The sequence below is a fragment of the Phyllobates terribilis genome, unplaced genomic scaffold (assembly GCF_046119375.1).
Source record: "Phyllobates terribilis strain yellow unplaced genomic scaffold, ASM4611937v1 Scaffold_13__5_contigs__length_258822181, whole genome shotgun sequence".
Taxonomy (NCBI): domain Eukaryota; kingdom Metazoa; phylum Chordata; class Amphibia; order Anura; family Dendrobatidae; genus Phyllobates; species Phyllobates terribilis.
Genome location: NW_027362773.1, coordinates 224,690,490 through 224,711,816, shown reverse-complemented (window position 1 = coordinate 224,711,816; position 21,327 = coordinate 224,690,490). Strand labels below are relative to the sequence as shown.

The 21,327-nt window shown below is 43.2% G+C and overlaps 1 protein-coding gene across 1 annotated transcript in view; it reads right to left on the bottom strand.

The window, feature by feature from the left end:
- The window catches only part of NECAB2 (N-terminal EF-hand calcium binding protein 2), a 304,632-nt gene that overhangs the window by 265,834 nt on the left and 17,471 nt on the right, over window positions 1–21,327 (bottom strand). The window contains exon 2 of the mRNA XM_073659318.1: window positions 14,598–14,622. Within this exon, the coding sequence (XP_073515419.1) occupies window positions 14,598–14,622 (25 nt within the window). The remainder of the gene's footprint in view (window positions 1–14,597; window positions 14,623–21,327) is intronic.

Genomic DNA, 21,327 nt, shown 5'->3' with positions numbered 1-21,327 from the left:
GGAGTCCACCCGTGCACTCGAACTCACGCCGACTGGAGTCAGGAGGAGGGACCAGGTCGCAGTAGGGGACCGGCCACAGACTAGTGGAGGACTGCAAGACTCAGCTAGCACACCGGAGGCTGCGGTATCTTCAAGAGCCGTAGCCAAAACCACACATCATTCGCTGAAAAAGGTAGCTATATAGGACCAAAGGGGACAGAGGAATTCGCCCGACAAGGCCCGCGGCCACTGGCTCAGGACACTGTGTGTGAGGCGCAGGGCAGGAGGGCGAGAGCTAGCGCAGAGAGACGACCCAGGAAGGTACACAAGAAGGGGGTCCCCATCAAGTGCACCCAAGTGTTATCAGAGAGTTGTCTGGATCACTTCCCCGAAGGACACAGGACTCGGTGGGCTGTTATAACATGGCTAGCAGTTGTAACCTGGAGCACCGTAAGAACTGTGAGTAAAAACTTGAAGACTGCAACCCGCTGTGTCCTAGACTTAATTGCTGCGTCACCTGCCTTGCACTACACCAACATCTAAAATAATCTCTTTAACTGCCCTGAGGCCTAGCTCTACCCGTGTAGAGCTGAACCATCTCTGCTGTGTCACCAGTGGCCCCAATGGATGTGAACAGCAGTGGCGACCACCTATAGCCACATACCACGGGTGACGTCACGAAACTTTATCCCCAAAACTTTATTCCCCTCCTTTGTTATTGACCGCCCCGGGGCTACGGACCGGGTCACGCCGCCGTGACTATCCTAAAAGAACCGACCGGCCCGGCTACCGAGTACCCCACAGTCTCAGGGGGCGCGTCAGACGCTTCTGCCGTTGTCTATTGGTCATGAGTGGCTTAACATAAGGAATGCGACACTTGTAGCCCATGTCCTGGATATGTCGGTGTGTGGCAGCTTGGATTGTGTGCCTCTCCACTCTTCCTCCAGACTCTGGGATCTTGATTTCCAAATGAAATGCAAAATCTACTTTCATCTGAAAACAACACCTTGGACCACTGAGTAACAGTCCAGGTCTTTTTCTCCTTGGCCCAGGTAAGATGCTTCTGGTGTTGTCTATTGGTCATGAGTGGCTTGACACAAGGAATGCGACACTTGTAGCCCATGTCCTGGATACGTCTGTGTGTGGTGGCTCTTGAAGTAATGACTCCAGCAGCAGTCCACTCCTTGTGAATCTCCCCCAAATTTTTGAATGGCCTTTTCTTAACAATCCTTTCAAGGCTGCGGTTATCCCGGTTGCTTGTGCACCTTTTTCTACCACACTTTTTCCTTCCACTAAACTTTCCATTAATATGCTTGGATACAGCACGCTGTGAATAGCCAGCTTCGTTAGCAATGACCTTTTGTGGCTTACCCTCCTTGTGGAGTGCGTCAATGACTGCCTTCTGGATATCTGTCAAGTCAGCAGTCTTCCCCATGATTGTGGAGCCTACTGAAACAGACTAAGGGACCTTTTTAAACACTTAGGAAGCCTTTGCAGGTGTTTTTTGTTAGTTATTCTAATTTACGGAGATAATGACTTTTGTGTTATCATTGGCTTTAAGCCATAATCATCAACATTAACAGAAATAAACACTTGAAATAGATCACTCGGTTTGTGATGACTATGTAATATATGAGTTTCACTTTTCGTATTGAAGAACTGAAATAAATTAACTTTTTGATGATATTCTAATTTTGTGATAAGCACCTGTATATGCAAGCTTTCAGAGCACAGAGGCTCCTTCTCCAGGCAAAATTACAAATGAATTAGAAGACAAATGAAGAAGGCACAACATTTAAGATGTATTCCAGCAGGACATTTGTTCATGAGGTGGAGGAGGCGATGCCTCCCAAAGATAAGCCAAAGAAGTCAAATTAGGGGGTGTTGTTGCACATGGAGAGTCTGTGGGAATGATGAATTATCTGGAGACCATCTGGTGGAGGTGTGAGTTGAATCCATGTAGTTAGTCATAAATCCAGGTGTAAAATTGAGTCGTGTTGTCAAGGAATCAAATATTCTTATCTGTTTGAATTCCCAATTTTTTCTCTCTTGTCATTTTTGGACATAAAAGTATTTACTTTGAATTTTCTGGCTAACACAGTACCACAATATAACTTTACATTGTACATGAAAAACTGTATTTCTAGCAGAAAGAGGGACCTACTATCAGCTGATGAGAGGGGGTGCAGGGTGTTGGACCCCCACCAGTCTGTTTTTAGTGGGGGTCCATCCAATCATTGACTTGGAAAAAAATTTTTGAAGAACATGGGGTAGTTTGGCGCTTTCATCTTCACATTCTTAAAGCCTTGACTGTATTTTTTTTTACCGTTCTTATAAATCGCATGAAGATCGGCTTTTTACAATTCTGTGATTGCTGTCAAGTTTTGTCTGAGTGCAAAGTACAGAACAAATGAGATGATATTATATGGTATTTTTATGTTTAATAGTAAGGGAGTTAGTAATGAGCTCCTCTTTTGAATACAGGTTGTTGTTAATGCAGTTTTGCCAATTATGTACAGTTTGACTTTTTTTTATTGGATTTGATGTGTGTTGAAAGTGGGAGGGGGGGCTGGGGAAACATTCCCGGTCCCACCATAAAAAGTAAGTGATTTAAACCAGTTAGTTTACATTCTTGACAGTACCCCAGGGTCTTTGGCTATTCGCTTTACATTTTTCTTTGTTTCATTCTTGTATATTTCCATAGTAGCTGTGAGCCTGTAGAAAAGTGGTAGCTCATTTTTTAGTTCAATCAGTCGGACTGACATCCAGAATCAGAAGGCAGATTTTCCCTTTTAAGGTAGATTGCTTACATATTTTTTGCCTTCATATAGATCAAAAGAGCAATGGCTGGTCATGGCTTAAGGGATTTATATAGATATTTCTGAACATTGTATCTGAACTCTACGTGACATCATGCCGCATAAGCTCCATATGTCCAAAAGTTGTAAATGGGCCACCCCGTTAAAAAAAAAAAAAAAAAAATCAGTGGAGTAGGCTTCGTAATTACAGAAGGACATAAATCCCACCTTTTATAAAGTGAGGAGGACATGTATTGCAGCACTGACACAGTACCTGTGCCCTTATTGTTGCCCCTTTAGTAATTTTTTTCCACCCACTGATATCCCTTTCATGGCCTCCATAAAGTATGACGCTCCTCAAAAAGCCCTCCCTATATACAATGATACCCCCAGAGTGAATTCCCCAACAAGATTTATCCCCTCACTATGCACAGTACGATAACTCAGTGACTTTAGCAAGGCATGAGGTCAGAACATAGTATGGTTCCCAACATAGCATAGTTACCTCACAGTAAGCCACCCCCTACACAGTGTGATGTCTCCAGTCAACCCCCATATAGTATGATCCCACCACAGTATGATGGCTGCTGCAACCCCTTTATGTGCAGTATGATAGCCCTATAGTCCCTCAAAACACACTATGATGGCCCCCACAGCTCTCCTATACACACTATGATGGCACCCACAATCCCTCTATACTAAATTATGATGGGCCTATGGCTTCCCTATACACACTGATGGTCCCCTATAGACAGTTTGAAGGCCCCAACAGCTCCTCTATACACAGTATGAATCACTACCCCCCCCCCCACACACACACACACACACACACATACACATACAGGAAGAAGAAGTACATTTCCCTGGCAAAAAATATCAGATAACACCCACCTGGACTTCACTAAAGTTAACTCATTAGGTGCTGAATAATTTGATTGCCGATTTCCAATATCTCCACAAGGAGAGAGAAAGTAAGGTAAAAATGTTTTATTCAGTAAGGCAGCACGGTGGCTCAGTGGTTAGCACTGCAGCCTAGGTTCAAATCCAACCAAGGACGACATCTGTAATGAGTTTGTGTGTTCTCCCTATGTTTGCATGGGTTTCCTCCCACACTCCAAAGACATACTGATAGGTAATGTAGATTATAAGCCTTAATGGGGATAGTGCTGATAATGTCTGTAAAGCCCTGCGGAATATGATGGTGCTACAACCTCTGGCAAAAATTATGGAATCACCGGGCTCGGAGGATGTTCATTCAGTTGTTTAATGTTGTTGAAAAAAAGCAGATCACAGACATGGCACACAGCTAAAGTAATTTAAAATGGCAACTTTAGGGCTTTAAGAAACACTAAAAGAAATCAAGATTAAAAATGTGGTGCTCAGTAAGGGTAATTTTTTTCAGACCAAGCAGAGGGAAAAAGTTATGGAATCACTCAATTCTGAGGAAAATATTATGGAATCACCCTGTAAATTTTCATTTCCAAAACTAACACCTGCATCAAAATTAGATCAGCTCGTTAGTCTGCATCTAAAAAGGAGTGATCACACCTTGGAGAGCTATTGCACCAAGTGGACTGACATGAATCATGGCTCCAACACGAGAGATGTCAATTGAAACAAAGGAGAGGATTATCAAACTCTTAAAAGAAGGTAAATCATCACGCAATGTTGCAAAAGATGTTGGTTGTTCACAGTCAGCTGTGTCTAAAATCTGGACCAAATACAAACAACATGGGAAGGTTGTTAAAGGCAAACATACTGGTAGACCAAGGAGGACATCAAAGCGTCAAGACCGGAAACTTAAAGCAATATGTCTCCAAAACAGGAAATGGACAACAAAACAAATGAGGAACGAATGGGAGGAAACTGGAGTCAATGCCTGTGACCGAACTGAAAGAAACTGCCTAAAGGAAATGAGATTTACATACAGAAAAGCTAAACATAAGCCATCATTAACACCTAAACAGAAAAAAACAAGGTTACAATGGGCTAAGGAAAAGCAATCGTGGACTGTGGATGACTGGATGAAAGTCATATTCAGTGATGAATCGCGAATCTGCATTGGGCTAGGTAATGATGCCATGTCTGTGATCTGTTTTTTGTTTTTTTTCAACAACATTAAACAACTGAATGAACATCCTCCGAGCCCGGTGATTCTATAATTTTTGCCAGGGGTTGTATATAAGTGACCATAATAAATAAATTCAGCTCTGCAGGCATTATTACATCATGTGTTCAGCTCAACATGAAAAATTTGGTGAAAGGTCCTCTTTAAGAGTGTCAAGGGTGTGTGAACATGTTAGTGTGTTTGTGGGTATATACTCATGTTCTTACATGCTTCCTTTTGGCGAACAAGGAATGATGTGGGCAAAGAGATCAGATAAAGAGCAAACCATAGAGCAGGAGGATAAATGTAACTCTCCAAATTAATGCCTAATGACATTCTTTGCAGGGCACTCTAATGTCCGCCATTTGTGACTGTCACTGAGTGAAGGAGACCAAGATAACATTTGTTTAAGGGATAATTTCTCCTAAAACTCCTTAATGGAAATATGATTCAAATTAAATGTAAATTTGAAGTACAAAAGTAGATTCACACGAAGTTCACATTGGTTGCATTAACTCTGTGTCACCCTGGATGATGGAGCCAAGGTCAGCGATTTATACCTACAGCCTTTCAGAAATAGATTGAACACTAGGTAATAAATTTACAGAACAGCAAGTAATTATTCATACGTACTATCCAGTTTAGGCATTGAGAATTGATTATTGTTAATAAAAAAAATGAAGGACTTCCAAGCATATGTTTTTAGTTTGGTTGCTTTTCAAGAACTCAAAGGCCATGTCCACCTTTACAGCCAGTTTGTGTGTTAATTCAACTAAAATAGATGGTACTCATAATATTAGTTGAGGTGCTACAGACAATGTCAGACTGGGCTGCCAAGGGCCCACCAGTAATACTGACTATAGGGGCCACTGTTCTGTTACATACAAAATATTACATTACCCTAATTTACAAATGAATCTGTGCTTCTATGTAATAGAACACCGGATAGTTCGTTAAATGAATGAGGAGATGCTGCCATTGTCTGTACATAGTAAATCAAGTACCGTATATTGTACCAACTACTTCTCATCTAGGAGGGTGGTGGTCCATTCCTGCACAGAGGTCTACCAGAGGAATCACTTGTTCCCCTCTGGGCCAGTCCAAAGCTGGACATAGAGATGTATTAAAAACACAAAACATAGAAAAAAAAAACACAACTTTTTTTTTTCTTATATCGCATATATATATATATATATATATATATATATATATATATATATATATATATATATATATATATATATATATATATATATATATATATATATATATATATATATATATATATATATATATATATAATGTACACATTACACACTACTTGAAAAAAAAAATGACACATGCACACTTGCTTTAAGAGAGACGGTAATTTCTTCCAGCCTAAATTTATGTAAATATTGGAAAAAAGCAGGAGGTAAGGTCCTGGATGGCAGATATATGACACCAAGTTGGTTGGCCTCGGTAATGAAAAGTCAGTACCATTAACATTAGGTTATTGAGAGGTTTTAATTTGTCTGAATTTTGGGTCCAAGAAAAAGTCTGGGTGGAAAAGGTCATTCCCATAATCCAGTCTGAGGATTACAGGCCTAATAACAGCAGCTGGGTTAGCTCAGCAGAGTGGAGTTTGGGCTTGAGATGAACAGAGATGTGTTTGCTGGAGCAGCTACAGCCTGAAATATCAAGATTGATGAGGCTCCTATATCTACCCTGTTTCTTTGTGCCTGAAGAAAGGACTGTTTAGGTTATTCCCTTATACTGAAGGATAGAGGTTTTCATTTTGGAACTGTAAAGTTTATGATGGACAATAAACTTTATGCTGTTTAGATATAAACACCCTGTGACTGTGTGGCGCCCCTGAGGGTTCGACCGCCACAGGGATGCTGCACTTCTCTAATGGAGTGTAGTGTTCCTCCTCTGAGGTAGAACAGTGTGATAGTCGGGACCCAACCGTTGCATCCAACACCACATTTCTCCACCAGAGGGGGGCTAGTATGCACTAGGTGCTGCTCCCCTGGTTACAGGGAGACTGGGGAACCAAGAGTTAGGGAAACCAGTTAGTGGGTGAGGGTGGAGGACTTACAAGTTAGTTACATTTTAGATTTCATATTTAATAAAAAGCCATCTTTGGTCTTGGTTCTTTGACTGCCTTCAATTGTTCTTTGACTGTCTTTTGTGCTGTCAAATACTGTGTGTTACTGTGATCTCCCTCCCTTAGCGTGGATCCTGTGTGGGCCCGCATCGGATGGAGACACTGCCCCCGTACCCTGGCCTCGGGTCGAGGGGCAGGTTGTAGACCAGGAATGTCTCAACCCGGCCAAGGACCAGGACCAAGAAGGCCCGGAGCTTAAGAGTGTGGCTCCATAGCAAATGGATCCCAGGCAGGGTGCAGACGGAGCGGTGTACGCCACCTGTCCTCGCCATGCTGGTATATTCAGAGGGAGTCCGGCTGCAAGAGGGGTACCGGCCCCCGACACCCGACCTTGCTACTCCATGTCCTGGTCGGGAAAGCCCGGTAGGCCCTGAGGATCCCACCGGGTATCGGACGAAGCGGAGCTGCCACCCGTGCCCTTGTTCTGAGAGGAGCTCAGAGGGAGACCCGGCCTATTCGCACACACACACGGACAGGAAAGGATTCAGTCTGTAGTTCAGGAAAACTCTGGTGTAGGATTCCGATGGAACGCTGGACTTACTCGGAGGTTGTCGGACCCCCGTCCCTGGTGACCGCAGGACTCCGCGGGGAGCAGGGAGTCGCCTTCCTTCTGCCATCTCTAAAGTGAGTAAAGCCTTGAAAGTTCACCCCTATGGCCTCCGGACTGTTTATTCTGCGCTACACCGCACGACGCGGCGCCTGTCTCCCTCTACTACTACCCCCTCCATCGTGTCCCTCTGCCCTGAGGCCTTGCTCCGCCTGTGGGGAGTAGTAATAACTCTGGCCGCCATAACACCATGCCTCAGCGGACTGCGGAGGCACTGGTGGCCTTCACCAGGTGCCACAGGTGGCGTAGTCGTAAATCAGCCCCTCAACCCGGATAAGCCCACACCATCCTTTTTAATGTGACGGCCCTGAGCACGGGTCGGGTCCGGGCCACGGCTGCACCCCATCTCTCCATCACAGGACCCGACTCTGAGTCCTCCATCTCCCAGGGTAAAGACAAGGGCTTTTCGAGTAGAGGCGTCACAACTGCGTGTATCAAAGCAGCTACCAGAAAACTGAAACCCTACAATATATACATACAATGTATAATAAAACAAGTGATCCTAGAATATACATGCCATCTAACCATGTGCATCCAATGGAAAAGATGTTAATGTGTAGAAAGTTGGTATTTGTCAATTGTCACCAGGTTGTTCATGAAAAGCATAAGAGATACATGCACAATATGTACAGTGCCTTGAAAAATTATACAGATCCCGCAAACTTTTCCACATTTTCTTCATGTTACACCCACAAGCTTAAATATATTTTATTGGGATTTTATTTGATACACCAACAAAAAGAAGCAAGTATTTATGAAGTGTAAAGGAAATGATACATGGTTTTCTAATTATTTTAAAAATATAGATCTTGTTATGTGCAATTGTATTCAGCCCCCATGAGTCAATTTGTAGGATCATATTTTGCTGCAATTTCTGCTGCAAGTCTTTTGGGCTAGGGCTCTACCATCTTTCACATCTAGAAGGTTAAACACTTTTCCCATTCCTCTTACAAGTTAGCTCTAGCTCAGTAAGATTGGATGGATAGCATCTGTGAAAAGCAATTTCAAGTTTTATCACATAGTCTCAATGGGATTGTTACATAAAGTGGGCTCACACAGTGAGGTGGATCCTCTAAGCCCAAGCTCCAGGTGGGCACAAGGGCCACTGGCGTTGGCGCAGCAGGCAGAAGTAGCACATTGGTAACAGAAAGCAGAGTCACTGGAAACCACAGGCAGACACGTAGAGGCAAACAAAGTTTTTATAACGTCCTGGAAACCACAGACAAGCAGGCGCAATGCTGGAATCTGCAGGCAGGCATTAAACATCCAGGAGACCACATGCAAGCAGGCAGGACGCTGTAAACCGAAGGAAGGCAAGAGACCACAAGCAGATTGCAGAGTTGCTGAAGACCTTGGCAGATCGCAGGGCTCCAGAAGAACGTAGGCAGACTGGAGACGTCATGGAGACGCAGACAGGCAGCAGACAAAACCCGGGGTACCAAGAAAGTCTAATACCATGGAAGTCGGATACAGTCAGGAAGATGTCCTGAAAACCACATGTAGAAAAGGTCCTAGAACATCGGGGACAGGTGGCAGACAAGACTCTGGAAAAACTACAACGTCTGAATACCTCGGAAGCCGCAGACAGCCAGAAAGACATCCTGGAAACCACAGGCTGCTTGCGATACTGGAAACCACAGGCACGTAGGTAGCGATACTGGAAACAGCAGGCAGGGGTGTCAAGTCCTGAAGACCACTGACAGGTATCAAGGTTACTGGAAACTACAGACAATTAACTTATGGAAGGGAAACCACAGACAGCCAGGAGATTTCCTGATTACTGTGGATTGGAACTGTGCACCGACAACTAAAAAAGACACTAGCAAATTTTAGTACAATACCAAGGCACAGATGAGTGTCTTGGGAGGCCTTATATAGGCCCAGGAAATACAACACATGGGAGCATGCCGGGCTACTTCAAAAGCCCAACGTGGAGCACAAGAAAATCAAACAGAATGGGGCATGTGAATAACAAGGATTTAGGTGTGTACTATGACATGGCCATTCAAACACATGAATATGCTTTCATCTCAACCACTCCATTGTAGCTCTGGCAGTTTGTTTAGGGTCGTTGTCCAGCGGGAAGGTGAACCTACGTTCCAGTCTCAAGTCTTTTGCAGCCTCTAATAGGTTTTCCTCCAGAATTGCCCTGTATTTAGCTCCATTTTCCGATCAACTCTGACCAGCTTCCCTGTCCATGCTGAAAAAAGCCTCCCCACAGCATGATGCTGTCACCACCATGTTTGATTGTGGGGATGGTATTTTCAAGGTGATGTGTAGTGTTAGTTTTCCCGCCACACATCACTATTTACATTTAACCTAAAAAGTTCTACTTTGGTCTCATCTGACCAGAGCACCTTCTTCCTCATGCTAGCTCCGTCCCCTACATGGCTTTTTGCAAAAGGGACTTTTTATGGCTTGCTGTCAAAAAGGTCTTTCTTCTTGCCACTGTTCCATAAAGGCCAGATTTGTGAAGTATACGACTGATAGTTGTCCTGTGAACAGATTTTCCCACCCGAGCTGTGGATCACTGCAGCTACTCCAGAGTGACAATGGGACTCTTGGCTGCTTCTCTAAGTAGTGCTATCCTTGCTTGGGACATCAGTTTAGGTGGATGGCCATGTTTGGGAAGGTTTGCAGTGGTGCCATACTCCTTCCATTTTTGGATGATGGATTGAACAGTGCTCCGTAAGATATTCAGACCTCAGATATTCATCATTTTATATATATATTATAATATACAGTACAGACCAAAAGTTTGGACACACCTTCTCATTTAAAGATTTTTCTGTATTGTCATGACTTTGAAAATTGCACATTCACACTAAAGGCATCAAAACTATGAATTAACTCAAGTGGAATTATTTACGTAACAAAAAAGTGTGAAACAACTGAAAATATGTCTTATATTCTAGGTTCTTCAAAGTAGCCACCTTTTGCTTTGATGACTGCTTTGCACACTCTTGGCATTCTCTTGATGAGCTTCAAGAGGTAGTCAACAGAAAAGGTTTTCACTTCACAGGTGTGCCCTGTCAGGTTTAATAAGTGGGATTTCTTGCCTTATAAATGGGATTGGGACCATCAGTTGTGTTGTGCAGAAGTCAGGTGGATACACAGCTGATAGTCCTACTGAATAGACTGTTAGAATTTGCATTATGGCAAGAAAAAAGCAGCTAAGTAAAGAAAAACGAGTGGCCATCATTACTTTAAGAAATGAAAGTCAGTCAGTCCGAAAAATTGGGCAAACTTTGAAAGTGTCCCCAAGTGCAGTTGCAAAAACCATCAAGCGCAACAAAGAAACTGGCTCACATGAGGACCGCCCCAGGAAAGGAAGACCAAGAGTCACCTCTGCTTCTGAGGATAAGTTTATCCGAGTCACCAGCCTCAGATTAGCGACCAGGTCAATGCCACACAGAGTTCTAGCAGCAGACACATCTCTTCAACAACTGTTAAGAGGAGACTTTGTGCAGCAGGTCTTCATGGTAAAATAGCTGCTGGGAAACCACTGCTAAGGACAGGCAACAAGCAGAAGAGACTTGTTTGGGCTAAACAACACAGGGAATGGATATTAGACCAGTGGAAATCTGTGCTTTGGTCTGATGAGTCCGAATTTGAGATCTTTGGTTCCAACCACTGTGTCTTTGTGCGACGCAGAAAAGTTGAATGGATGGACTCTACATGCCTGGTTCCCACCGTGTAGCATGGAAGAGGAGGTGTGATGGTGTGGGGGTGCTTTGCTGGTGACACTGTTGGGGATTCATTCAAAATTGAAGGCATACTGAACCAGCTTGGCTACCACAGCATCTTGCAGCGGCATGCTATTCCATCCGGTTTGCGTTTAGTTGGACCATCATTTATTTTTCAACAGGACAATGACCCCCAAACACACCTCCAGGCTGTGTAAGGGCTATTGGACCAAGAGTGAGAGTGATGGAGTGCTACGCCAGATGACCTAGCCTCCACAGTCACCAGACCTGAACCCAATCGAGATGGTTTGGGGTGAGCTGGACCGCAGAGTGAAGGCAAAAGGGCCAACAAGTGCTAAGCATCTCTGGGAACTCCTTCAAGATTGTTGGAAGACCATTTCCGGTGACTACCTCTTGAAGCTCATCAAGAGAATGCCAAGAGTGTGCAAAGCAGTCATCAAAGCAAAAGGTGGCTACTTTGAAGAACCTAGAATATAAGACATATTTTCAGTTGTTTCACACTTTTTTGTTAAGTATATAATTCCACATGTGTTAATTCATAGTTTTGATGCCTTCAGTATGAATGTACAATTTTCATAGTCATGAAAATACAGAAAAATCTTTAAATGAGAAGGTGTGTCCAAACTTTTGGTCTGTACTGTATGTATTGCCTGTGAGTGGCGCTATCACTGGCCACTCACAGACATCACGTGATCCCCGGCTGCAGCCGGCTCGGACATCCGCTGATGTCACGTCAAGTTCCAGATGTAGCAGGGGGTGACTCAGTGCTGCGTTCTACGGTGAGTGATGGGCTGTGGGCGAGGTTACCCCGCGCGTCACACCCGGCATCCACCGCACGCTCTCCCTCTCCTCATTCACTGGGAAAGCGCGCGGTGGATGATGGGTGTGATGCGCGGGGTAACCCCGTCCACAACCCAGCATCCACCGCGGGGACCGCGTCACTGATGTCATGCCTCACTTGACGTAACATCAGCGGAAGAAAAAGCTGGCTGCCACTGGGGGTCACCTGATGTCTGTGAACGTCCAGCTATAGCGTCACTCACAGGCAATACATACAAACAAATGTAATTCCAAAAACACTTATGGGCACAGGGTAAATACATTGGGGCAATTGAAAAGAGTACTGGATAACTTCTTTAATCGAAGAAGCAGAGCTACGTGTTATGGCACTGAACCAGTGCTTTCCTCATGCCTGCTACATTCATAAAAAGCAGGGCTATGCATTTCAGCACTATTTTAGCTCTGATCTATATAAATGTTCCAATAAATGCTTTGAAAGGATACCTTGGATTTTACCCATTTCTCAGCAGCGTTGTCTTACACTCCTGTGTAATTATTGGATCTAACAGCAGCATCCTCCAGCTGACCCCCGGCCATTGAAACAGAGATGCGCCTGGTAGTTGCTCATCTAATGTACATGACCAAACTACCTCTGGCACCTACCCTCTTACTTACGGTTCTTCCCTTTGGAGTACCCAGTGCGTTTTCTATTTCTTTTCGTAAATGACAGCTAGAAGGGAGCATGACTGCAGGATGTGACTGCAGACGTATACTGCGACATCACGAAGACACATAGTACTAGAAAGAGAGCAGTTCTATGACAATTGTCTAAAACTCTCTTCATGCCATGGATGATAAAGATTGAATATATCTGATAGTCATAAAAATAGTAAACACAATGGTCATTAAGATGAAAGTGTAAAGAATGACGGCAACAGAAACCCAATAATGGGGAACAGCAAGAAAAACTGCTGTCGTAGCAAATCAGTAGGAGTAAATGGCCAGGTCATATTAATATCCTGCTAAATAATTACTGAGACATCCACTTAAAGGGTCAAAACGTGGTAAAGCATGTCAGTAATGGTGACTTCTATGTTCTGCATGTCACGTTTATAGCACAATTACTCCACCAACTCCTAGTGAAGCATCCGTTACACAAACTGCAAGTCCCATATCCATATTCACCACAGAAAATCACATTTCTTCAGCTTATGTTGCATTAAAGAGACTGACCACTAGTTTTTTTATTGATGACCTATCTTTAGGATAGGCAGCCGCTACTATACAAATGATGGAGCTGCAGCGTTTCAATAGCATTCGAGAACTTCCAGACGCAGCTGATCGGTGGTGGTACCGGGTGTCACACCCCCCCCGATCACAAATTAATGTCTTTCTTGAGGATAGGCCATCAATAAAAAAATTGTGGCGAACCAAGCACTTTGAGGTGGCTAGACATGACATAAGGGTGACTAAACCTTTGTGTCGGGGAAAGAAGAATTGGTCTTTTGGAGTTCAATATGGGGGTGACTATACACGGGGTGGCTCTTCATGTATCAAAGAAAGAAGGACTGGTATTTTGGAGTTCAATGTGGGGGTGACTATACATGGAGGTGGTTCTTCATGTATCAAGGAAAGAATTATTGGGATTTTGGAGCTCAGGTATGATATGCTGCAGTCAAATTAGTTTGGCTGCTACGTTTTACCCTCTTTCAATTCATAATAAATGCACACTTGGCCACGCTGAGCGTGTATGTATATTTGTGAACCTGTAGGAATAGCTATTGGCTAACAGCCATCTAAAGTGTATGGCCAACTCTGCAGTTTTAACAATATAGGCAAAGAAACAAGCTGACACTCAAATAGGCTAAGAAAAGAGTAGTTGCAGCTTCTACAATGAAAAGACTGTAAGGCCTCATTCAGACATCTATGAATCACATACGTGCCCTTTCCGTGATTTCCAGGGACCCTTTAAAGGGTATGGGGCTGTTCAAATGTCCATTTTTTTGGTGAATAATGTGGTGTTTTGATCAGAGTCACAGATTAATGTCACCCACAAAAGTCTATGGGTCAGTGACTGACCAAACACTGATGAAATTCATATTAAAAAACACTCATGATCGTTTTTATGTGTACGTGAAAAATCACTGAAGTCTGAATGAGACCTTTAAAAAAAAATTAAAGTTTACTTGTGATAAATTTAACGGCGTTTGACATTAGACCAATATAGGGGTGGGCAACAAAAGCACAGACACGTACAAGAACTTTATATGGGACTCTCATTTGCCTACTGACTAGAGGGAGATAATCATAAACCGTGGCGCTCTACAAAATTACTTATGGTTGTATTAATCCACCAGCAAATGTGAGACACGGATTGGATTTCATGCACGCTCTCAGATGGGATATAATAGGAGCACTAGCGTTTTTTAAAGTAGTGGCTACTTCTACGGAATAAAAAAAATGTACTCACCATTCTTATCAGCTCTACGGAAGATCTGGAAAAAAAAAAAAAGCAGAAGACAACATTAAACTCCAAAAAAAAACAATGCTGCTTATGGTGACAATCTGTACATTATTTAGGAATATTATACAAAGATGCATGTAGCACACAGCTGGAACAGATCAGACCAGATACAATATGTGTCATACGTGTTGTACTTTGTTATTAATAGACCTGAGCTACATTACATCCCCCCCAGTGTAAAAATGATTAATACAGAAGAATAATGTATTCCATCCAACGCCACGGCAAATGGAGATAGGATTTTAGGCTTAATGTCCCTTTAAATGCGTTCTATCAGTCTGTATGGTTAGAAGTGCGAATCCAAACTAATTGCACAGGAAAGCTGATTACATATGTGTGTGGTTTTAAATTGCTCAGGCACCTCTCATCTTTAATAGCTCGGGATTCACTATTAGTAGCCACTAGCGACCACAACGCTGAACAAGGTATTTTTTTCAAGTCAGCATCTGATAATATGCTCTCCTAGGATCTACTCCTCAAAGAGTTCATGATCATGTCTTAGGAGTAAATTTTGGTCCAATGCACCCGATAAAAATTATGATCTATCATTTCTAATAACAGCACAGTAGACAGAATAACACTTCTCAAATACATATCACTAATAAATCATATCATTTCCATCAGTATTACAGGAAAACAGGTGGGATTCTGGTCTTCTCTGCGAGATACCAACTATGAGAATGAGAGGCATTTTAATACGGCATCTGAAGGGTAAATAAAGCTTTGTGCTCAGATCTTCCATAATGGACTTAGTTTGTCCATTTCGCCATTTTGTCGAGTCACTACTTTTAGTATAAAGTTGGCAAAAGTTAATCACAAACATATGTCCATGCATAATCCCTAAAGGTCAGCAAAACACAAATCAGGTGATAATTTTTCTCACTTGTCATCAGTAGCCTGAGCTATACAAGGAGAATATTGTTGTCCGTGTACTATGCAGCCCAACTAAAGGAGGAGGACATAGCTGCTTGTAAAGGGTTAAGGCTCATTCAGACATCAGTGATTTTTCAGGTACACAAAAATGGTCCCGGTTTCATCAGTAATTTTCATTAGTGTTTCATCAGTTTCTCATTGATAAAAAAAAAAAAAAAAAAAAGAGGGTTCTCAACCTTCTATCAAACAGTCCATGAAAAACACACTCATCGCATCGGAGTGATTTCAATTTTTTCAAGGACTTGTAGATTTGCATTGGCAAGCTTGATCTGATATTCGGATCAATATTAGACAAGTCTCCATGCTTTTATGCAGACCATTCTGTTCAAGGAAAATAAAAACAAAACTGATATGAGTGCTATTCTAGGTACATGGACAGTGCACATACGAGAAAAATAGATATCTGAATGAGCCCTTAATCTAAGTCTATGACTACTTAAAAGGTGTTGTCTGGTCTTAGGCTACAAGTCTGCAGACTTGTGAATCTTCACAGCGCATGCACTGTAAGGATTCTCCTATGCCCTGCACCGGGTTCGGCTGGCACATTACAAGTATGTGATTTCCTTACATGTGGTTACATGCAGCCTCACACAAATTAAGTGTATTGGACGATACAGCTCCCTGAGCCGAAAACGGAAAATCCTCACAATTCACAGAGAGTGACTGCAGAGTTGTACCCTAAGACCTTTGAGGCAGTGAGGGGACTCATAAGACGGTCATTATGTGTCCCCCAAGATATGCATAGAAACATACTGAACCCGCAGGAAGAGAGTGTTGGAATTACAGCCACAGATATGGTTACAACTAGTGTTGAGCATTCAGATACTGAAATATCGGGTATCGACCGATATTCGCGGTATCGGAGTTCCGATACTTTTAGAATATCACATACCGGAATCGGAAGTTCCCATAATGCCTGCGCTCTGCAGTGTCTCTGAAGGATGACAAGCTGGATGGCAGCGCTCAGCTTACTGTACTTGTCATTTAGTGTTAAAGGATTTATGAAAAAATATAATAGTGTTTTCATGCACCGTCTCTTTAAAAAAGCCGGCCGGCAATTCAGCAGCGGTACCCGACAATTTAGAATAGAAAGAATAGAGCATCACACATAGATTAGATACATAGAAACATGTCAGTCACACATATATAAGAAGTACAGTGATAGTGTTGATTACTGTACTTGTCATTTAGTGTTAAAATAAAGGATTTATTAAAAAAAAAAATTGGCGTGGGGTTCCCCGTAATTTTCGTCTCTAGCGGAGGTTAAGCAGACGGCTGGGGCAGATGTTTGAAGCCTGGGAAGGGGGTAATACCCACGGAGCTTCCCAGGCTACTAATATCAGCCCCCAGCTGAATACCTAGCCTTTACTAGCTATTAAAATGGGGGACCCCAAAAAAATGATGTGGGGTCCCCCTTATTTTAATAGCTAGCAAAGGCTAGGCAGACAGCTGGGGGCTGATAGTAATAGCCCAGGAAGGGTGCCATGAATATTGGCCCCCTCCCAGGCTAGAAACACCAGCTGTCAGCCGCCCCAGAAATGGCGCATCCATAGGATGTGCCAATTCTGGCACTTGGCCTCGCTCTTCCCACTGCCCTGTAGCGGTGGCAGTGGGGTAATAGAGCTGGGGTTGATGTCAGCTTATAATGCCAGCTGACATCAAGCCCAGGTTAGTAATGGAGAGGCGTCTATAAGACACCCTCATTACTAACCCCATAGTCAAAGTAAAAAAAAAAAACACAAACACCCAGAATAAAGTCCTTTAATTGAAATAAAGACACAATTCTTTATTGTTCTAAATTAAACCATTCTTACCATCACACCCATTCCAGCTGAAGCCAACAATCTCCTGCAATAAAAATAAAATAATAAAGCAACCTCATCCTTACCTTTCCATGGTTCCCACGACGGCTCCAGCTCTGCTACATTCACATGAAAGGCTGGATCGCAGCCGAGAGCTGCCATCCAGCTTGCCATGCCGCAGACACTGAGAAGCGCAGGCATGCTTGCGCTCCTCGGTGTCTGGCTGTGACGGCATAAAGATGAGCCGAGGTCATGTCCAATGAACTCAGCTCACATCATGCACGTCACTGACAGCGTGGGAGAATTCTCCTGCACTCAGCGCTTGAGCAGGAGAATTCTCCCACGCTGGGATGGCATTGAGATGACAGGCTGGATCACAGCTGAGCGCTGCCATCCAGCTTGTCATCCTTCAGAGACACAGCAGAGCGCAAGCATGACCTCGGCTCATCTTTATGCCGTCACAGTCAGACACTGAGGAGCGCAAGCATGCCTGCGCTTCTCAGTGTCTGCGGCATGGCAAGCGGGATGGCAGCTTTCGGCTGCGATCCAGCCTGTCATGTGAATGTAGCAGAGCTGAAGCTGTCGTGGGAACCATGGAAAGGTAAGAATGATGTTGCTTTATTATTTTACTTTTATTGCAGGAGATCGTTGGCTTCAGCTGGACTGGGCGTGATGGTAGGTATGGTTTAAATTAGAACAATAAAGAATTGTGTCTTTATTTCAATTAAAAGGACTTTATTCTGGGTGTTTGTGTTATTTTTTTAACTTTGACTATGGGGTTAGTAATGGGGGTGTCTTATAGACGCCTCTCCATTACTAACCTGGGCTTGATGTCAGCTGGCATAATAAGCTGACATCAACCCCAGCCCTATTAACCCACTGCCACCGCTACAGAGCAGTGGGAAGAGCGAGGCTAAGTGCCAGAATTGGCACATCCTATGGATTCGCCATTTCTGGGGCGGCTGACGGCTGGTGTTTCTAGCCTGGGAGGGGGCCAATATTCATGGCACCCTTCCTGGGCTATTAATATCAGCCCCCAGCTGTCTGCCTAGCCTTTGCTAGCTATTAAAATAGGGGGGACCCCACGTCATTTGTTTGGGGTCCCCCATTTTAATAGCTACTAAAGGCTAGGTATTCAGCTGGGGGCTGATATTAGTAGCCTGGGAAGCTCCGTGGGTATTACCCCCTTCCCAGGCTTCAAACATCTGCCCCAGCCATCTGCTTAACCTCCGCTAGAGACGAAAATTACGGGGAACCCCACGCCAATTATTTTTTTAATAAATCCTTTATTTTAACACTAAATGACAAGTACAGTAATCAACACTATCACTGTACTTCTTATATATGTGACTGACATGTTTCTATCTATCTAATCTATGTATGATGCTCTATTCTTTCTGTTCTAAATTGTCAGGTACCGGTGTATGCCGCTGCTGAATTGCCGGCCGGCTTTTTTAAAGAGAAGGTGCATGAAAACACTGTTATTTTTTTAAATAAATCCTTTAACACTAAATGACAAGCACAGTAAGCAACATTGTCACTGTACTTATTATTTATGTGACTGACATGTTTCTATCTAATCTATGTGTGATGCTCTATTCTTTCTGTTCTAAATTGTCGGGTACCGGTGTATGCCGCTGCTGAATTGCCGACTTTTCATGCAATACATTCTACATTATTCTTAGTTGTTTTCCTTCATGTAGAATTAACCTACAAGGAAAGAAAGGGTTTATTTTTATTCCGATATTTGTGTCCCATTGACTTGCATTGGTTTCCGGTATCGGAATCGGCGATATCCGATATTTTTTGGGTATCGGTCCCATGCGATATTTCCCGATATCGGAAGGTATCGCTCAACACTAGTTACAACACAAAATAAAAGTAAGTGTGGACTGGGTCAAGCTATTTGACCAACTCAGATTTAGGAAAACCTGACATGGGCTATTATTTTTGGAGAGATTTGTAGGAAGGTAGTGGGATGGGTCTCTCCTTCCAGTTCGGGTCTTGGAAGTGGCCCATGGCCATGATTCCCATTTAAGCTTTCAGGTAAGGATTGGGTGGATCAGTATTGGTTTGCCATCATCAGAGCAGGAGGTTGTACAGTGCTGGCCAAAAGTATTGGCACCCCTGCAATTCTGTCAGATAATACTCAGTTTCTTCCTGAAAATGATTGCAATCACAAATTCTTTGGTATTATTATCTTCATTTAATTTGCTTGCAAGGAAAAAACACAAAAGAGAATGAAGCAAAAATCAAATCATTGATCATTTCACACAAAACTCCAAAAAAGGGCCAGACAAAAGTATTGGCACCCTCAGCCTAATACTTGGTTGCACAACCTTTAGCCAAAATAACTGCGAACAACCGCTTCCGGTAACCATCAATGAGTTTCTTACAATGCTCTGCTGGAATTGTAGACCATTCTTCTTTGGCAAACTGCTCCAGGTCCCTGATATTTGAAGGGTGCCTTCTCCTAACTGCCATTTTGAGATCTCTCCACAGGTGTTCTATGGGATTCAGGTCTGGACTCATTGCTGGCCACCTTGGAAGTCTCCAGTGCTTTCTCTCAATTATTTTATAGTGCTTTTGGAAGTGTGTTTTGGGTCATTGTCCTGCTGGAAGACCCATGACCTCTGAGGGAGACCCAGATTTCTCACACTGGGCCCTACATTATGCTGCAAAATTTGTTGGTAGTCTTCAGACTTCATAAAGCCATGCACACTGTCAAGCAGTCCAGTGCCAGAGGCAGCAAAGCAACCCCAAAACATCAGGGAACCTCCGCCATGTTTGACTGTAGGGACCTTGATCTTTTGTTTGAATGCCTCTTTTTTTTTCCTGTACACTCTATGTTGATGCTTTTTCCCAAAAAGCTCTACTTTTGTCTCATCTGACCAGAGAACATTCTTCCAAAACGTTTTAGGCTTGCTCAGGTAAGTTTTGGCAAACTACAGCCTGGCTTTTTTATGCCTTGGGGTAAGAAGTGGGGTCTTCCTGGGTATCCTACCATACAGTCCCTTTTCATTCAGACGCCGACGGATAGTACGGGTTGACACTGTTGTACCCTCGGACTGCAGGGCAGCTTGAACTTGTTTGGATGTTAGTCGAGGTTCTTTATCCACCATCCGCACAATCTTGCGTTGAAATCTCTCGTCAATTTTTCTTTTCCATCCACATCTAGGGAAGTTAGCCACAGTGCCATGGGCTTTAAAGTTCTTGATGACACTGCGCACGGAAGACACAGGAACATTCAGGTCTTTGGAGATGGACTTGTAGCCTTGATATTGCTCATGCTTCCTCACAATTTGGTTTCTCAAGTCCTCAGACAGTGCTTTGGTCTTCTTTCTTTTCTCCATGCTCAATGTGGTACACACAAGGACACAGGACAGAGGTTGAGTCAACTTTAATTCATGTTAACTGGCTGCAACTGTGATTTAGTTATTGCCAACACCTGTTGTTAGGTGCCACAGGTAAGTTACAGGTGCTGTTAATTACACGAATTAGAGAAGCATCACATGATTTTTCAAACAGTGCCAATACTTTTGTCCACCCCCTTTTTTAGGTTTGGTGTGGAATTATATCCAATTTGGCTTTAGGACAATTCTTTTTGTGTTTTTTTCATGGAAGACAAATTCAATGAAGAGAATAATACCAAAGAATTTGTGATTGCAATCATTTTCAGGAAGAAACTGAGTATTATCTGACAGAATTGCAGGGGTGCCAATACTTTTGGCCAGCACTGTATATACTAGTCTGTGTGTGACTGAACACAGAGCCAGAAACAGCAAAGCCATTGCCGCACCCAGAGCAACGGACTGATCCGGACGATCCAGCTGCGAATCAGATGATAACGTTTTGACTTTTTGTAAGTTGGCAAAATAAAGACATTTAAGTTGAACTATCTTGGGTCACGGCCTGATTAACGCACTGATGTGAAAGCCCCT